A 17,168-nucleotide genomic window follows, 5' to 3' on the forward strand; every position below is an offset into this window, starting at 1 on the left:
ATAAGTTTTTTACTTATGGAGACCAAAGCTGCACAGTATTGTTGGAAGGACCTAGATGTTCAGGTACATAATCCTTTGAAATTTGTGTCACTGGTAGACAAGGTGGTTAAGAAGACGTTTAGCACGCTTTGCCTTCATTGCTTAGACCTTTCAGTGTAGTAGTTGGGGTAACAGGTTTATGTTGTACAGGACTTTGGTTGAGGCCTCTTCTGGAGCACTGTCTGCAGCTCTGGTCACCCTGTTATAGCAAGGATGTTATTGCCCTGGAGAGGGTTCAGAAAAGCTTTACCAGGATGTTGCTGGGAACGGAGGGTTTGAGATATCAAAATAGGCTGGAAACTTCTTTCACTGTAGCATAAGAGATTGACATTTATAAAATCACGAGATGTCTAGATAATGTGCATGACAAGGGCATTTTCCCTAGGTTAGGGGAGTTCAAAACTAGGGGGCATATTTTTAAGGTAAGAATAGAAAGATTTCAAAAGGATGTGAGGGGCAGCTTTTTTTTACACAGTGGTTCATGCATGGAATGAACTGCCAGAGGATGTGATGAGTGCAAATACAGTTACAACGTTTAAAAGATATTTGAATAAGGTCATGAATAGGAAAGGTTTGGAGGGATATGGGCCAAGCTCAAGCAGGTAGGACTGGTTTAGTTTGGAAACATGGACTGGTTAGACCAAAGGATCTGTTTCCATGCTATGACTCTATGATTGAACCACAATTCTATTCAGTTCAGCATATTCTCTGGTTTTTAAATAGATCCCTTTACTTTTAACTTATGCATGACAATTGTATAGTCAGCAGTTTGATTTTTAATGGTTTATGTTCAAAGGAGTATGCAATTTAAATAGGTCTTAAATACTTTAAGGTGCCACACAGTGGTTAATAAACAGAATTAGAGCACTTAGGATTGGAAGTAGTATAATGGTATGGATTGAGAATTAGTTAACTAACAGAAAGGGGTACGTGGAATAAATAGATCATTCTTTGATTGGCAGGTTGTGACAAGTTAGGTACCATAACTATCAGTGTTTGGAGTCTAACTAATGTCATGGCTGTGAATCATAATCAAGGAATGCCCTATGGATATATCAAACCTTAATTACAACCTTTTTAACAAAAAGACATACGAGCAGATGTTGACTGCAGGTGTAACTTCAGTAGCTATTTGGATAAAGAATTGTCTCATGAATTGTCACACGTGACAAAGTGTCAGACAGTTTCAAAGCAGTATGGGCAAGAGGCATGTTTTGTACATTCCACTTTCAAGAAGCCACAAAAATAGGGGTTAAAAGCAAGTTCAACTTGATCTGTGTGTTCTAGTGGAAGAGGGCATGCTAGTGAGGTGCGGTGTTCCTATATTTGAGTGCAAGTGTACTGGTCACAATTCACTCCTGTTTTACAGACAAAGCAATGTCTTACTCCAAGAAGCCAGCTAGCCAGCAACCCAGCAAAAGGAAGCAGGATAGAAGGAAGATAACAAAATGTGGGGCTGGATGAACACAGCAGGCCAAGCAGCATCTTAGGAGCACAAAAGCTGACGTTTTGGGCCTTGACCCTTCATCAGAAAAGACCCTTTTTCTGATGAAGGGTGTAGGCCAGAAACGTCAGCTTTTGTGCTCCTAAGATGCTGCTTGGCCTGCTGTGTTCATCCACCCCCACACTTTTGTTATCTTGGATTCTCCAGCATCTGCAGTTCCCATTATCTCTGATCACAAGGATAAAAGGAAGGACTGCCTCATTCTGAGTACTACCACCAATATGCGAGTACCATTAGTATTTTCCCCTTACATTTAGTGATAATAAACTCTTAATAACTGAAAAAGCCTGATTACATTGGTTCCTGTTAAATCATAAATTAATTGGTCTGGGAGAGAAATATCTTCAAGGGGATCCTTTGTAAATTAACTTCATTGTGACCAACTGAGGGTGAGTCAGTGAATTTCTCTTCCACAGTGCCACAGAACACGGAAACAGACCGTTCAGTCCAAACAATCCAAACCGACCATAATTCCGAACTAAGCTTGTCCCACGTGCCTGTGTTTGGGCCGTATCCCTCCAGATATTACTTAGTCATGTACATCTCTAAATGTCTTTTAAACATTGTGTACCCGCATCCACCATTTCCTCTGGAAGTTCTCTGCTCTTATTTTCCATGTATAAAGTAGGAAATTTGAAAATGCCCATTTCAGAAGGAAGAATAAATCAGAAGCTTATTATCATGCATGAAGCCTGAGTGGCTGTAGAGCTCTGCGACGGGTACCCCCGTGCATGAATCACATACGGTTATTATACAGCTACAGAAAGTAATAAAAAAAGCTAATAATGTTTTTTTAGATTAAATTCCCCACAGTGTGGAAACAGGCCCTTCGGCCCAACAAGTCCACACCGCCCCTTGAAGCATCCCACCCAGACCCATCCCCCTATAACCCACACACCCCCGAACACTATGGGCAATTTAGCACGGCCGATCCACCTAGCCTGCACAGCTTGTTATAACTTACTGCAAGGAGAACCGAACATAAAACTACGGTCTAGGCCCGAAACGTCAGCTTTCCTGCTCCTATGATGCTGCTTGGTCTGCGATGATCATCCAGCTCCACACCTTGTTGTCACAAAACTACGCTATACAGGACACTGAAAGAAATGACACTTGGGAGTACTGTGCACAATACTGTTCGCTGTACTTTACGTAAGGATGTAAATGAGTTGGAAACATTTCAGAGATGGTTCAATAGACTAATACCGAAAAGGTTTGTCTTATGAAGAACGGTTAGACAGACTGGGCTTGTTCCAACTTAAGTTTAGAAGAGTAAGAGATAATATGATTGAAACATGCAAGATCCTGAGGGGTCTTGACAGGGTGACTGCAGAAACCGAGTTACTGTAGCAGAATCTCGTACTCTTATCTCGGATTCTCCAGCATCTGCAGTTCCCATTATCTCCTGTTTCAAATGGGCGCCTCCGATTTATAAACAAAGTGTGGAGCTGGATGAGAAGACTTTCTTTTCCTCTCAGAGTTTGAGTCTTTGGATTTTTTTCCTGAAAAAGGTGATAGAAGCAGAGTCCTTGAATATTTGTAAGGTGGTGTCAGATTCCAGTAATGCATGAGGGTCAAGAAGTTACCGGAATGTGGAGTTACCGGATGTGGTCTTCTTATTGAATGTTGGAGCAGGGTCGAAGCACTGAATGTCCGCCCTGCATCGGTAAAAAGCAAGCAAACCAAAGTCTAGAGAAGTGTAACGATAGCATTACATGAAAGCCCAAGCTCGCCAAACCCGTTCCGGGCGTGGGCCTGAGAAAGAGAGAAGCGACTTGCAAACAATCAAATCGCAGACTGAGTTTGTTTGTGTAGCCGCCCCAGTGGGTGGGAGGCAAGGTTTGAGAAAAAACGCGGGCTGGCTCGCCGCACTCGGAAGATCTTCCATTTGGTTGTAGACAAGTCCGGAGGCGGTTCTGAGGGAAAGCGAAAGTAAACTTTACGGTTGTGTTCAGCTCGTACCTGCAGCAGTTTATTCTGAATTTGAAACGCAGCGCAGTCTGTATTGAGTGGCGCTGACGTGTTGCTTTGAGGCAACGGAACAACTGTGTGAGCGGTATTCAGTGATGTTCGGGTGGAGAGGGTGAAGGTGGATCCTTTACTGAGGACGTCAAGGGTGGGCGGAGCGGCGCCTGCTTCTCTGATGGTGCCTGACCTGCTGTCTTCCTCCAGCTGTACGCCTTGTTATCGCTGATTCCAGCAAAGGCAGTTCCTACTCTGTGTTGCTCGGTCTCTCTTTGGGATTCCTTTTAACAAAAGAAGATCATGACAACCCGACAGTTCCTGCTTGAAGTTCTCGATGAACTGAGCGAAGACGATTTCGAAAGGTTCCTGTTCTTTCTAGGGGACAACGTAGAATTTAAACCGATACCACGCGGGCGGATGGAGGGGAAATCTCGTCAGCAAATGGCTTCTCTACTCCAGGATTATTATGCCGAAGAAGCTCAGGATATCTGTAGAAAGATCCTCAATCAAATTCCCAAGGTTGATCTGGTAAAGAAAATGTTTGGAGACGGAAATACGAATGGCTCCAAGGGCACTTCAGGTTATATTACACAGCACGTCATTTACACAAAATAAAACAAAACCGCGGAAACAAAAACAAAGTTGCTGGAAAAGCTCAGCAGTCTGGCAGCATCTGTGAAGGAGAAAACAGTTAATGTTTCGGGTCCGGTGACGCTTCCTCAGAACCCTGTTGCTGCCAGACCTGCTGAGTTTTTCCAGCAACTTTGTTTTTGTTCCTGACTTACAGTATCCGCAGTTCTTTTGGTTTTTAAAGAATCGCGGAAGCTGGCGATCTGAAACAAAAACAGAACCTGAGTTTCGCTGACAATTCTGTTCTTGTTCGATTACATAGGCGCTGCTGGAAACTGACAAAGGGAGAAATGAAAAATAAACAACGACGGTTTTTTGGTTGGGGGAAGAACATACCGCAGATAAAAAGACGAACACCTTCCCTCCCCCCCATTGTCTGCATCCTCATTGTATTCCCGTTCCCCAGATGTCTCCTCCCCGAATTCCACCATCCCTTCATCCTTTCCGTATCCCTCGGGTGAATCCTCCCTTTCTCACTACCACGTTTACCCTTCCTGTAGTCCACCATCCCGTCTCCCTTGCGTATCCTCATTGTATCTTACCCTAAACGCACGGTGGCTCAGTGGTTAGCGCTGCTGCCTCATAGCACCAGAGACCGGGGCTCGATTCTACCCTCGGGGTGACTGTGTGTGGAGTTTGCGCTTTCTCCCCGTGTCTGCATGGGTTTCCTCCCACAGTCCAAAGATGTGCAGGCTAGGTGATTTGGCCGTGCTAAATTACCCGTAGTGTTTAGGTAGGTGGGTTAGACATGGAGAAAATTCAGGGGTAAGGGAATGGGTCTGGGTGCGATGCTCTTTAGAGGGGCACTGTGGACCTGTTAGGCAAAAGGACCTGTTTCCACAGTCCGAATTCTGTGATGGCCCTCTTGTATCACCACTTTCTCTGTTCCCATGTATCCTCCCCTGCACGTGGGTCTTGCTTGTATTGCATCCTCCCCGCCTCATCCCTCCTCTAGCTCACTTTCTCCTCCCCAACGTACATTCTTCCTGTATGCCACCCTCCCTTCCTTGCAAGTCTCACCTCTTTCCCCACTGTATATCAATCCAGTACATTATTAGTTATAAAATGGATAATTGTTCAAATTTAACTGCTGTTGGCAGTGTTCCAAACTTCTACCAGTGTGCACACACAAAGACACGTTACAGTAATGCTCTTGGAAGATCTGTCCCTATTTTTCCTGACTTTCTCCCCTCCCCCCCCCCCCCCCCCCGCCACACTCCAGTTTCTGTTTATCAGTTTCACTTAACATTTTCAAGATGATAAGTTACTAAACCAAATCACAGTCCTCACTGGGTCCATGTTCCTTGAATGCCTTAATATCCAAAAATATCTGGCAGATGTAAATTGTCTCTGATCGACCCTTTTAACAATAACCTCCTGAAATTTTCAGAGAATTAATTTAGAAGTCATCTGGACCTTATGTTGGGTTCAGGGGAACCTTCATAGAAATGAGTCAGCTGTTTTGGAGTTCTCCAGACTTGAATTCTAATATCTTGCTCCTTTACATAGTCCAGAGGAAGAGAGAGAGACTGGAGGGCTGTGAATGTGATGGAGTTCTGTCTGAACCTTTGGACAATGAAGTCATCATGTCAAAGAAAAACAGTATGTAAAATCTCACTCAAGAATTCCTTCAAAATTACAGTTGTATGGAATGTTTCAAACAGGATATGGAAGATACAAGACAACAATGGTCTCCTTGTACTAATGCACAAACAGTTCTCAGCTGTTGCTTTTTGTTCATCCTATAAATAATGCCACATCTGGCAATAAATCTACAGAACTTCGGGGCCATTGCCTCATATGGGTTTTGCTTGCCCAACTTCCACCACTATCCCAGTAAGCACTAACTGACTGACAGGCTTGTTGACCTGCTCTTGTTTTCTGCCTTGGTCCCTATTGGCAGAATGTGCTAAATTGGTCAAATGTGGTGAAGTTGGCCTGGTATCTCCTCACCAACCCTGTTTCAAATGTGGCTACTTCCTTTCTGTTGTAGCAGAGGATGATCCTGCTGTACAGTTGACAAGTGGCCCTGGGTACATACCATTAGTTCTGTAGGACAGGAGGCCTGACCCATCAATGACCATAAAAAATGGATCCTAGTTGAGTGTGTGTAAATTCCACTCGTACTTACAGCTGACTTTGGAAGATAATACATCACTAGCATATTAACTTTTGTGATCAGCAAAGTCCACCATCAAAAAAACTTTCATCAACAGCATACATACATGGGCACTTTCCAGCAGGATTTACTGGACAGTAAAATTGCTAGTGGGGGTGAGAGACTTTTGAGAGATATTCACTGACATTTAGTTAAACCTCCTCTGGCCAAATGTTTCATTCGAATTTTTTTTTGCAGAGATGGAGCCAAAGATATTAACAGACCAAAAACTAATGCAACTGGCTGAAAACATGGGCCGTAATTGGCAGCAAATTGGAATCCAATTCCTAGGTCTGCAAAGCTATGAAATTGAGCAGTGTGAATCTCAGCATCTGTTGGTTGTCATGCAGAGATTTGAAATGCTCAAATGCTGGAGGAACCGCGAAAAGGAGGGAGCAACTGCTCTCAAACTTCACTCCATTCTGGCTCACAAGGAATGCCCCATTAGTTCTGCACAATTTGATTTTCTTCAAAAAGGCAATTAATGACCAAAGTCAAAGAGAAGAATACTTTTGTAAAATATTTTAAATGAGCCTTAAATGTTGTATATTTTGAATTAAAATAAAGGATATATCCATGACTGATGCCCATATTTTTGCATTAAACTGAAGATACTACTGAAAAAGAATAGCTGAACTCAAACCTGCAATGCTGTAACTGCATATAGGACTGGCAGATTTTTCTGCAATTCTCACATGTTTAACACATTGATGTGAACATTTTTCCCACAAGCTAGCTTTTTTCCTTAATGTTTAATTGTCAGTTGAACATAGAAATAGATCACTCAACAAATTATGACTGCTGTAACACCACCTTTCCACTTTTGCCCCATATCCCTTAACATCTTTTGTTAACAGAAATTTGTCAGTTCAGATTTAAAACTTAATAACTAACGCTCAATTAGTTATTATCTATAGAAAAGAGTACCTCCAAGCTCTACACTTATCTACAACCTTCTGTCTTCCTTGGTCTGTAGAATATTCCTTAATTTCACTTCAGAAAAGGTCTGGTTCCACATGCATGGCTATGGTCCCTGCCCTCAGCCCATCACCTCCATTCCCAGTCCGAGAATCTCCAAATAGCAGAAATCGTATCTCTGCCACATATTCCCTTTCACATCCTTAAATGATGATCAAAATCACCTTTTAATCTTCTGAATTCTAGATTTTACAACCCTGATTTGTTTATTCTCCTATTTTAACCTTTGAAATCAAATATCTCTGCAGTGCAAACTTCAAGGCCAATAACTCCTTGCTAAGTATGGAGACCTTCTCCAGGTGTGGTCTGTAACCAGGGGTGGAGTGTATATGTAACAAACACTGAGTGCAGGAGAACTCAGCAGGTCTGGCAGCACCTGTGGAGAGAGAAAACATGAACACTTCATATCTAATGACTCCTCAGAACTGCACCAGTTCTGAAGAAAACAAAGTAACAAATCATTTCATAAAATAATTATTGTAACATGCATGGCTTTAGCAAGAAGTTGAAAATAGAGGATTTCTCATTTATACATTTTAAAACTATACCCCTTCAAAATCCCTAGCACACACAAGCTCAAGCACTATTATTACAATTCCTGATTTCAATAGTGGGTTAAATTTTTTTCTACTTTTTTTTTAAAAAGCGCACTGATAACATGCTGTTGTCCTTTCATTCAATAATTGATAGATGGAACTAGGTATTTTCTGGTTAGAATTTTTTTATTTCGTTTTTCTGTCTTTTGTTTCTTCCGGAGAGGAATGGTCTATTAGCAGGTTCCAAATTTTTGATGCCCTGGCACTTACAGCTTTTAACACCAGCAGTCCCTCACACATGAGGATAAGTTCCTTCCACTCTCAGAAGGAGTCAGTGGGTAGCTGTACAAACCCATGCGGCTATGCAGGTTGTTACACTTGGGGCAGGTGGTGGTCATGAGAAGGAGGTGTGACAGCACATTCACTGTTTTCACCTGGGTTTCATTTCTTCCCCCCAGATGGCAAGTCTCAAGGTGCTCGGCACCATCCCAGATGCACCTCCTCCACTTGTGTCTTGGGCCATGATTCCCCGGTGTTTGTTGGAATACCACACTTTGCTAGTGAGACCTTGAGGGTATCACTGAAGTGCTTTCTCGACACTGCAGCTCAGCTGTCATAAGGCAAAATGTCCTCGAAGTTCAAAAGGAGATAAATCATTTCCAAAACTAAAAGCCGAGTCAGATAGAAAAAAAAATCTAGGTAGCTTTTGCATTAAGAAAGAGGGAGTTATATTTTGGAACAAAATAAAGAGAACACTAAAAGCCTGTCTAAACCACACTGCCATTTGATTGCAGAAGAACTTGAAAATAAGAGAAAGCAAAGCACAATGTAGAAAGTTACTTTTGAGATTTCCCCACCACCAAAAAGATAACAAACAAGTAATAGTCGGTAATGCTTGGAACCACATGGGAATATGATTTGTTTTAAAGATATATACACAATCCCAAAATCCTGAATCTAATGCCCCTTGGATTCACCAAAACAGCAACCAGAAAATTTAAATTTAATCATGGAATTAAAAAAATTGTAAATTGTTTTTTGCAAGCTCAACTGGGAAAACGAGCTGCCAGCAGCAATTCATCCTGGAAGATTCCATTTATCCTTCATTGGAAATCTTCAGCATCTTAAAATTTTTCCACAGAGCTTTTTGTTGACATTGCCACTCCAAAATCTGGATATTGTCGCTCAGGTAAAACCACTGAAATATAAAAGCAGATCATAAGAAATGTTCAACCTATACAAGTTATTTCACAAGGAGTACAAAACCAATTCCAGAGTGGGAAAAGACAATGATGTTGAACTTGTGGCAAGACGCTTTTTAGACCTCAGCTGGGAGTATCGTGTACAGTTGTGGGTGTCACATAAGAAAAATGTGAATTTATGGGAAAGAACACAAACAATTTACAAGACTAGCTCCAGGCATGAGACACTTTAGTGATGAAGATAGATTATGGAATCCCTTCAGTGTGGAAGCAGGCTAATCAGCCCATCAGGTCGACACCAACCCTCCAATGACCATCTCATGCAGACCCACCTATAACCCTGCATTTCCCACAGCTAAATCAATCTATCCCTCAATTTAACATGGCCAGTCCACCTAACCTGCACATCTTTGGACTGTGGGAAGAAACTGGAATCCCCAACAGAAACCCACGCAGACACAGGGAGAATGTCTAAGTGGAGTGCACACAGTGGCCAAGGCTGGAATCAAACCCAGGTCCCTGGAGCTGAGAGGCAGCAGTGCTAATCACTGAGCCACTGTGCCACTTGAAGATGGTGGGTCTGTTCTGCTTAGGGAGAAGGCAGAGAGGAAATTTGATTGAGGTTTACAAAATCCTGAGTGGGCAGGACAAAGATAAGGAGAAGCTACTCCCACTCACGAAAGGAGAAAAGAATGGTGGGGGGGGGGGCAGCATGTATTTAATGTGATGTGCAAAGGAAACAAGGGTCATGTGAGGGGAAAAAAGGATGACTTCACACAGCAAGCAGTTAGGGTATGGAATGCATTGCAGGCAGGTTCAATTGAGGTATTCAAGAGGGAATTGGCTGATTATTTGGATTAAAAAAAACGCACAAGGGCATCAGGAAAAGGCAGAAGATTAGCACTAGGTGATGCTAGTTTAACAAAGCAATGCAGACATGGGCCAAATGGCCTCCTGCACTAACAATTGAGATACTCCTTCCATCCACTTGCCTGCCTTTTCTCCATAATCCTGGATTCCCCTATTGATTAAACCTCTCAGTCTTTCAGCATTCAGGCTCAGTCTCGACAGCCCTCTGTGGTGAAGATTTTCACACATTCAGCATCCTGAGAGAGAAGAAATTCCTCATCTCCATCTGAAATGGGTGATCCCTTACTCAGATTATGCCTTCGGTCCTAAACTCTCCCAGAGGGGAGACAATGGAAATAGTGGTATTGCTAGAATGTAAATTCAGAAAGTCAGCTAATGTTCTGGGGAGTATACCACCATGCCAGACAGTGGAATTTGAATTCAATTAAAAAGTTAAGAAACAATTGTGAAGACCACAAAACAATTGTGGATTGTTTAAACAAAAAAACAAAAAAAACCCATCTGGCTCATTAATATCCTTCAGGGAAAGAAACCTACCATTCCCACCTGATCTGATCCTCACCCCAGACCCACAGCAACATGGTTGACTTTCAACTGTCACTCAACTGTCTCAATTACTACAAAGTCTCAACAAAGAAATGTCACCAGATGGAATACCTGGCACTGACCTAGGCACAGCACAGGGATTGCAGTGGTTCAAGAATGTAGCTCACAACCATTTTCTCAAGGGCAACTAGGAGCAGGTAATAAAAGCTAGCCAGCCTGTGACACCCATGTCCTGCAAGTGGATTAAAAAAAAGCAATCATTCCACTACTAACACCTCAAGAACCTTGTATTTTTCAATGACGTCACCTCTCATTCTTAGAAATTTCAGTGACTACAGGTCCAATCAGTTCAATCTTTCCTCAAAACATTCTCTCTATACCCAGTATCTGCCTCATGAACCTTCTCTGGACTGCCTCTAATACTAGTACATCTTTCCTTAGATAAGGGGCCCCAAAAGTCTTCACAATATTTTAGGTATGGTATAACTGGTGCATTTATGGATTTAAAAATACTGTGTCTACTTCTGCAAATTAACTTTCCCAATCTACAAGAAGATTGATTTCACTCATGAATAATCTACCACCATTTTTACATGCCCTCCTTGTACTTGATTTCTTTTCTGTCCTATAGTACATTTACTGTTAGAAGGCCTAGAGACCACAAATCTGATTCACGATCAACAGTGGAATATTTTCCAATGTCAGTCACTATGTCTTTAATTACAGATTCAACCTTACATGCAATTTACCAATCTAACAGGTTCTACATCAAAAGAAATATAGAAAATTATAATTCCGACATCTGCAACATTCTCACCCACATTTAAGGATACAGAAATAAATTTCCAGAAACCACATGGCAATTTGTCACCTTTTTGTACCTTTATTTTTGTCATTATTTTGCTCATGTTAGTTTTGGACAGTCCTTGACCCTGATTCAATATTAGATCGTTTATCAGGCTAACCTCTTCCTCTACCAAAACAATTAAAAAATGTTGGAAGTAACATTTTCACTGTTGGTCTATTACCTTGCAAGTTATTTCAAGTGCACATCCAAGTACTTGAAAAGTGTTGAAGTTTTTCTGCTTCTGCCATCCTTTCAGACAGTGAATTCCCAAAGATGGCAACAACCTGAAGAGGTTTCTCCTTGAATCCCGTCCAAATCACTCATCTCTTCTCCTAAATCTACATACCTGACTATGGGCCCCATTCATGGGGAATAGGTCCTTCCTATTCTCTCAGTCTGGGTCCCTCATTGGTCTCCCCTCAGCCTTCTTGGTTCCAGTGGAAAAGCTTCAGCCTATCCAATCTTCTCATAACTAAAATTCTCCAGTCCTGGCAACATAATCGTAAATTTCCTCTGCACACTCTCTAATGCAATCAACTTTCCTATGGTGTGATGACCAGGACTGCACACAATACTCTTGCTGTGGTTGAACTAGTGTTTTATACAGCTCCTGCATAGCCTCTAAGCTCTTAAACTGAGAAGAAAGCCTCAAGTCTTCTTGTCTACCATGCCTTCCTATCCAGGAACCTTCATTGATCTGTGGACAAGTACTCCATGGTATCTCTGTTCCTCTAGTCTTCAGTATTTCTCCATTTGGGATCAGCCCTCTCCAAATGCATAACTTTGCACTGCACTGGATTCAACACTATTTGCCCCATTCCACCCACCTAAGTGGCAAATTGATACCTTCCTGCAGTCTCCAGCTTTCTCCTCACTATCAGAATTATGGCCAATTTTTGTATTGTCTGCAAATTGCTTAATCACAAGCCCTACGTTCAAATTGACGTCACTGATGTATACTACAAGAAGGAACATGGTATTGAGCCCCATGGAACCTTACCGGAAACATCTTTCCAGTCACAAAAACTCCCATTGATAAATGTTCTTTACTCTCTACTGCTAAGCCAATTTTAGATCCAACTCACCACTTTGTTTGGAATCCTATGGGATTTCACTTGTGACCAATATGCTATATGGACTGGGTGAAAGCCTTGCCAAAATTCATATTTACTACATCAATCCATTACTCCCATCAAGACTATCTAAAAAAAAGTAGCTATATTTGTCTGACATGACTTTTCCTTACTAAATCGATGATGACTGTATAAAGATTGAGCTATATTGACAGATGGGAAGGCACTTTTCATTAGAAGAAGGTCACTAACCAGAGTCATAGATTTTTAAAAAAGTAGGAGATAGAAGGTGAAGAGCAGACTTGAGGAGAAAATGTTTTCACCCGAAGTGTAGTGGGAGTCTGGAACACCCTATCTGAAAAAGGGTGGCTGCGTCAAACTCTCATAATATTGAAGCAGCATTTTAAATATTCACTTATCACAGATTCCTGGATATGGACCAAAAGCTGGAGAAATGAGTTCAGTGTAGTCAGATTTTTGTTGACAGACATGAACATGATGGGCGAGCAAGTCTCCTTCTGTGCTGTAAGTGCCGCCAAGTCTACGGTAAAGATTATAGCTTTAGAATGTCCTGATGAAGGAGGTTTGGTGACTAACCCTTACACCTAGTAGTCACTGCTAACTAACGTTAATTGGAGGTGGTTGTGGTGCCTATCAAGTGAGCTGCTTTGTCCTGGATGATGTTAATTCTTAAGTGTTATTGCAACCAGAACTATTCAGCAAAGTAGGGAGTATTTCATCACACTCCTGACTTCCATCTTGTAGATGGACAGGTCTTAGAGTCAGGAGGTGGGTTACTTGCGAGATTCTTAACCTCTGACCTGTTCTTGGAGCTACTGTATTTACATGGGTTGTCCAGTTCAGTTTCTGGTCAACGGCAACCCCCAAGATGTTGACTCTGGGGGATTCATTGATTGCAATGCTAAAGAACGACAAGGGGAGATGGTTAAATTTTCTCTTGTTAGAGATGGTCATTGCCTGCCATTTGTTTGGCACAAATGTTATTTGCTACTTTTAAAGCCCAAACCGGAATGCTGTCCATTTCGTGCTGCATTTGGACACAGGATGCTTCAGTACGATGATTCACAAATGGCACTGAACATTGCGCAATCATTGAATATCCCCACTTCTGACTTTATGATCATTGATGAAGCAACTGAAGATGAAGGTCTAGGACAATACTGGGAGGAACTCCTACAAAGGTGTCCTGAAGTGGAGATGGCTGACCTCCAACAACCATGACCATCTTATGTGCCAGGTCTGACTCCAGCCAGTGGAGAGTTTGGCCCCTGATTCCCATGGACTCCAGTTTTGCTAAGGCTCCTTGATGCCACATTTTCAGAGCAACTGCACATGCAGTTGACTTACATCCATATCCCAGTGCAGCTACCATGTCTGACCCTCCTGTAAATCATTACTGCCAATAATAATTCAATCCAGGAAATTCAGTAAGGTTAACTTCCTTCAGACATATTTGGAAACTGATGCTGATACACTCACCATCTTTCATTTCTCGTGGGGCACAGTTTGTCATTTTGCTTTCTGTAAAGTCGTAGATTAGCTTGGTACAAGTTGAGGAATTATCCATTGACTTCTCTTCTACTGAAACTGGCAAATACAGTTCGTGGCCCTGCTCTTGCACAGGTCGCTGGATGACTGCATCCTTTCCCTTAGTCTTCTGCTGCTTGAAGACAGACAGTTGTCAACTTTACAATTAAAAAACAAAAACACCAAGCCTGTCATTAAATCACTGGACCCATTGACTAAGCAATGGGGAACTCCAGCACAGTTTCTGCACATTGATATTAAAGGGAGAAGGGTATCCAGATCACCCCCTAGTACCAAATTCCACATTGTCCTCCAAAGGAGGAGCTTTAGATCGTGAAGTTGTCACCAATTATCTTCCAAACAAGATAGTGATTTTTGATGTTTTGATTCTTCAAAGACTTGAAGATTGCCTGTATAGAGAGGCTAACCTAGTGCCCTCTCAGACTGGAAAATCTCTCATGTGACAGATGACCACTCATCTCTGGCCGTCAGCCTCCATTACAATGATTTCACTCTCAATCAATACTGGTTTCCTCACACTGCATGTGGGCGAGAGGTGGATAAATGCTAATTTTGGTCTATAAACTCTTCGATATCATGATTGTTGTATCAAACTGACCAACTCCAATTGTAACATCATTACAGTGAAGGATGCTGTGGTGGTGTAGTGATAAGTTACTAGACTTGTAATCCATATCTCTAGGCTACATGTCCTGGGGACAGGGGTTCACATTTCCATCACAGCAGATAGTAAAATTCAAATTTAATAAAATCAGAAATAAAAACCTAGTCTGACAATGACCACGTAACCAACACTGATTGTGGCCAAAGGAAAAAAAGGCGGCTCTTTAGGGAAGGAAATCAGACTTTACTTGATCTAGTCTAAATGTGATTCAACACCTACATCACTATATGGTTGACTCTTACTCTCTGGGCAACAAGAGACAAACAATAAGCCCTGGCTCAGCCAGTGATGTCCACATCTCATGAATTAAATAAAATCTTACTGTAAACCAAAGGTTGCAGATAACCTGAATGCTGATTTCGTCATTTAAAAAAAAGGGCAGAAATAGTTGACAAACTCACCCAAAAGCTGACTGAACAACCTTAGTAGGTTATCAGTTGAGTATTGAGAAAGAAAAGGTAGAATCCAAACACTAAAGAATTGCCATGACAAAACAAAATCATGCTAAATCATAGAATCCCTACAGTGCTGACACCAGCCATTCAGCCCAACAAGTCCACACTGGCCCTCCAAAGAGCATCCTACCCAGACGCATTCCCCTGCATTTCCCATGTCTAATCTACCTAACCTGCACATCCCTGAACACTACAGGCAATTTAGCATGGGTAACCCAGCTAAACTGCACATCTTTGGACTGTGGGACAAAACCCACACAGATACAGGGAGAATGTGCAAACTCCACACAGACACAGTCCCTTGAGGGTGGTATCAAATCCGGGTACCTGACTTTGAGGCAGCAATGCTAACCATTCAGCCACCATGCTGCCCCCAAAACATACAGACTTGGTCATTATGGGGGACTGAACCCATGGCCTTGGTGTTATTAGCACCATGCTATAACCAGCTGAGCTGACCAACTACTGGCTAAGAAGAAATGAGCAGAGACAAAATCGATTGCAACAGAAGGCAATTCATACACTTAGGATAACTCAGCAGAACAGGGACAAATATCACATGCATAAGTGGGATACAAAAACATCAATAAGATTAGCCTCTGAAAATTGAGAAACTGTGATAGTAATGGTAAATGGTCTTTTAGCTAATATTTAACTCAAACTTAGTCTCCAGTTAGGAGAGAATTGTTCAATGGCTATTTACATCAGTTAATATTCTTGTATATTTTTCTAAGCTCTGGATGAAGATTGCTCATTATTGAATGGCATTATTAAATAGACAGTAATATCATATTGGTAAGTTGATAGTGCTCCATGTCTGGATAATAATCATTTAATGGTGATTAGAAAAGTTAGAACAAGAGCTAAGTCCCTTATGGAACTCTTGAAGATGCAGATAAAGTCATATCTCATGCAGTTCCTTCCTTCAAAAGTAAATGGAACAGATCAGACACTAGTAGTAAGAGTTAAGTGTGGAGCAGGAGGAACACCTCAGGCCAGGCAGCAGAGGAGCAGGAAAGTTGACGTTTTGGGTCGGGATCCTTCAGAAAATTACTCTTAGGAGATACTATTAGTAATAGATCTACACCAATAAGTAGCAACTCTGGTTAGTCATCTCAAACGGTTGATTTATAAAAATGAGTCTGTCATTCTTGTAACTCATCTCCATGGAAACAGTGATACAAGCAAATAACACCAACTCTAAATTAAATTCATCTCGGATCTTTGTGGATTGGGCTCCAAAGGGCAAGCTAAATGGCACATTCACACACTCCCATCCACAGCACACACTTTACTCCCCCAACTTCTGGTTGATCCCGGATTGTATGAACACTAAGCTTCATCCAGGAAACAAAAAATTGGCTTACCTTTGAATACCATGGGATAGCTAAAAGACAAAAATATAAAATAGTTTTTAATAAGATTCTTAAACCCCTGGTAATAATTAAATAAAAACAAAAGTGTTGTAAGTGCTCAGCTGCAAAGACAAAACAGTTAATGTTTCAAATTGAATACAGCTCTTCATCAGAGCTGCATTTCCAGTTCCAAAGAAGTTTATTAGAGAGTGGACATTAACTGTTTCTCTACACAACTGCTGCCAGACCAGCTGAGTATTTCCAATGCTTTGTTGGAAATCTGAAATAAAAACTCAGTATTTTGCTGTCACTTTAATACCCGATGACATGGAACTAGGATCCTTGCAAATCTTTCAGCTATGCTCCTCTATTCATCACAATTCTTCCGACTGCTTGTTGGATTGACCTAATGGATTATCATCAGTGGGTCAGGCCCCCGTCAGCAGAATCCACCCACAAAGTTAGCCAACGTGACTGCACATAAGTGTACTCCTGGTATTGCTTCAGGAGCACCCACAGCATCAGCCAAGGCCCAACCTTTCCCTCCAAGTGGTGCTGAGTAAATTGACATGAGGCAAGGACAACAATGACATGGCTCAGGAGATTTCTACAGGCTGTTGCTCTGAAACCGGTGAGACGTGGTGCCCAGAAAACACCCGAATTAACAGAGCTCCTGTCACTCAATGGAAACTGTGATGTCATGAGAAATTACAGACACATCCATGATAGAACCGTGCCAAGGTGACCAACTGTCCCATACTTCAGGTGGCCACCTCA

The 17,168-nt window shown here is 41.8% G+C and overlaps 2 protein-coding genes across 4 annotated transcripts in view; one reads left to right on the top strand and one right to left on the bottom strand.

Moving 5' to 3' along the window:
• Positions 1–3,441: 3,441 nt before the first annotated feature.
• Positions 3,442–6,876, top strand: LOC125448318 (uncharacterized). The gene is made up of 3 exons (XM_048523559.2): positions 3,442–4,088; positions 5,648–5,740; positions 6,495–6,876. Exons 1-3 carry the CDS (start codon positions 3,809–3,811, stop codon positions 6,779–6,781), a joined length of 660 nt encoding a protein of 219 aa, XP_048379516.1. The 5' UTR covers positions 3,442–3,808; the 3' UTR covers positions 6,782–6,876.
• Positions 5,351–17,168, bottom strand: part of LOC125448316 (tumor necrosis factor receptor superfamily member 14-like) — a 56,703-nt gene continuing 44,885 nt past the window's right edge. For 2 of the 3 annotated variants that reach the window (XM_048523557.2, XM_059643358.1), the window contains exons 7-9: positions 16,404–16,423; positions 13,849–14,032; positions 5,351–9,008 (exon numbers count right to left, since the gene is read on the bottom strand). In XM_048523557.2, coding sequence (XP_048379514.1) covers positions 8,935–9,008; positions 13,849–14,032; positions 16,404–16,423 — 278 coding nt within the window. In that variant the 3' untranslated portion in view covers positions 5,351–8,934. The remainder of the gene's footprint in view (positions 9,009–13,848; positions 14,033–16,403; positions 16,424–17,168) is intronic. The other variant, XM_048523558.2, reaches the window with a different exon arrangement.

Source organism: Stegostoma tigrinum, chromosome X, assembly GCF_030684315.1.
Source record: "Stegostoma tigrinum isolate sSteTig4 chromosome X, sSteTig4.hap1, whole genome shotgun sequence".
Taxonomy (NCBI): Eukaryota; Metazoa; Chordata; class Chondrichthyes; order Orectolobiformes; family Stegostomatidae; genus Stegostoma; species Stegostoma tigrinum.

What these genes read in the sequence shown, in the direction of transcription:
- LOC125448318 (XM_048523559.2), top strand. Translation starts at nt 3,809, where the DNA reads ATGACAACCCGACAGTTCCTGCTTGAAGTTCTCGATGAACTGAGCGAA. An exon ending in TGGCTCCAAGGGCACTTCAG is followed by an intron (nt 4,089 to 5,647) that starts GTTATATTACAC and finishes TCCTTTACATAG; the next exon opens with TCCAGAGGAAGAGAGAGAGA. An exon ending in CATCATGTCAAAGAAAAACA is followed by an intron (nt 5,741 to 6,494) that starts GTATGTAAAATC and finishes TTTTTTTTGCAG; the next exon opens with AGATGGAGCCAAAGATATTA.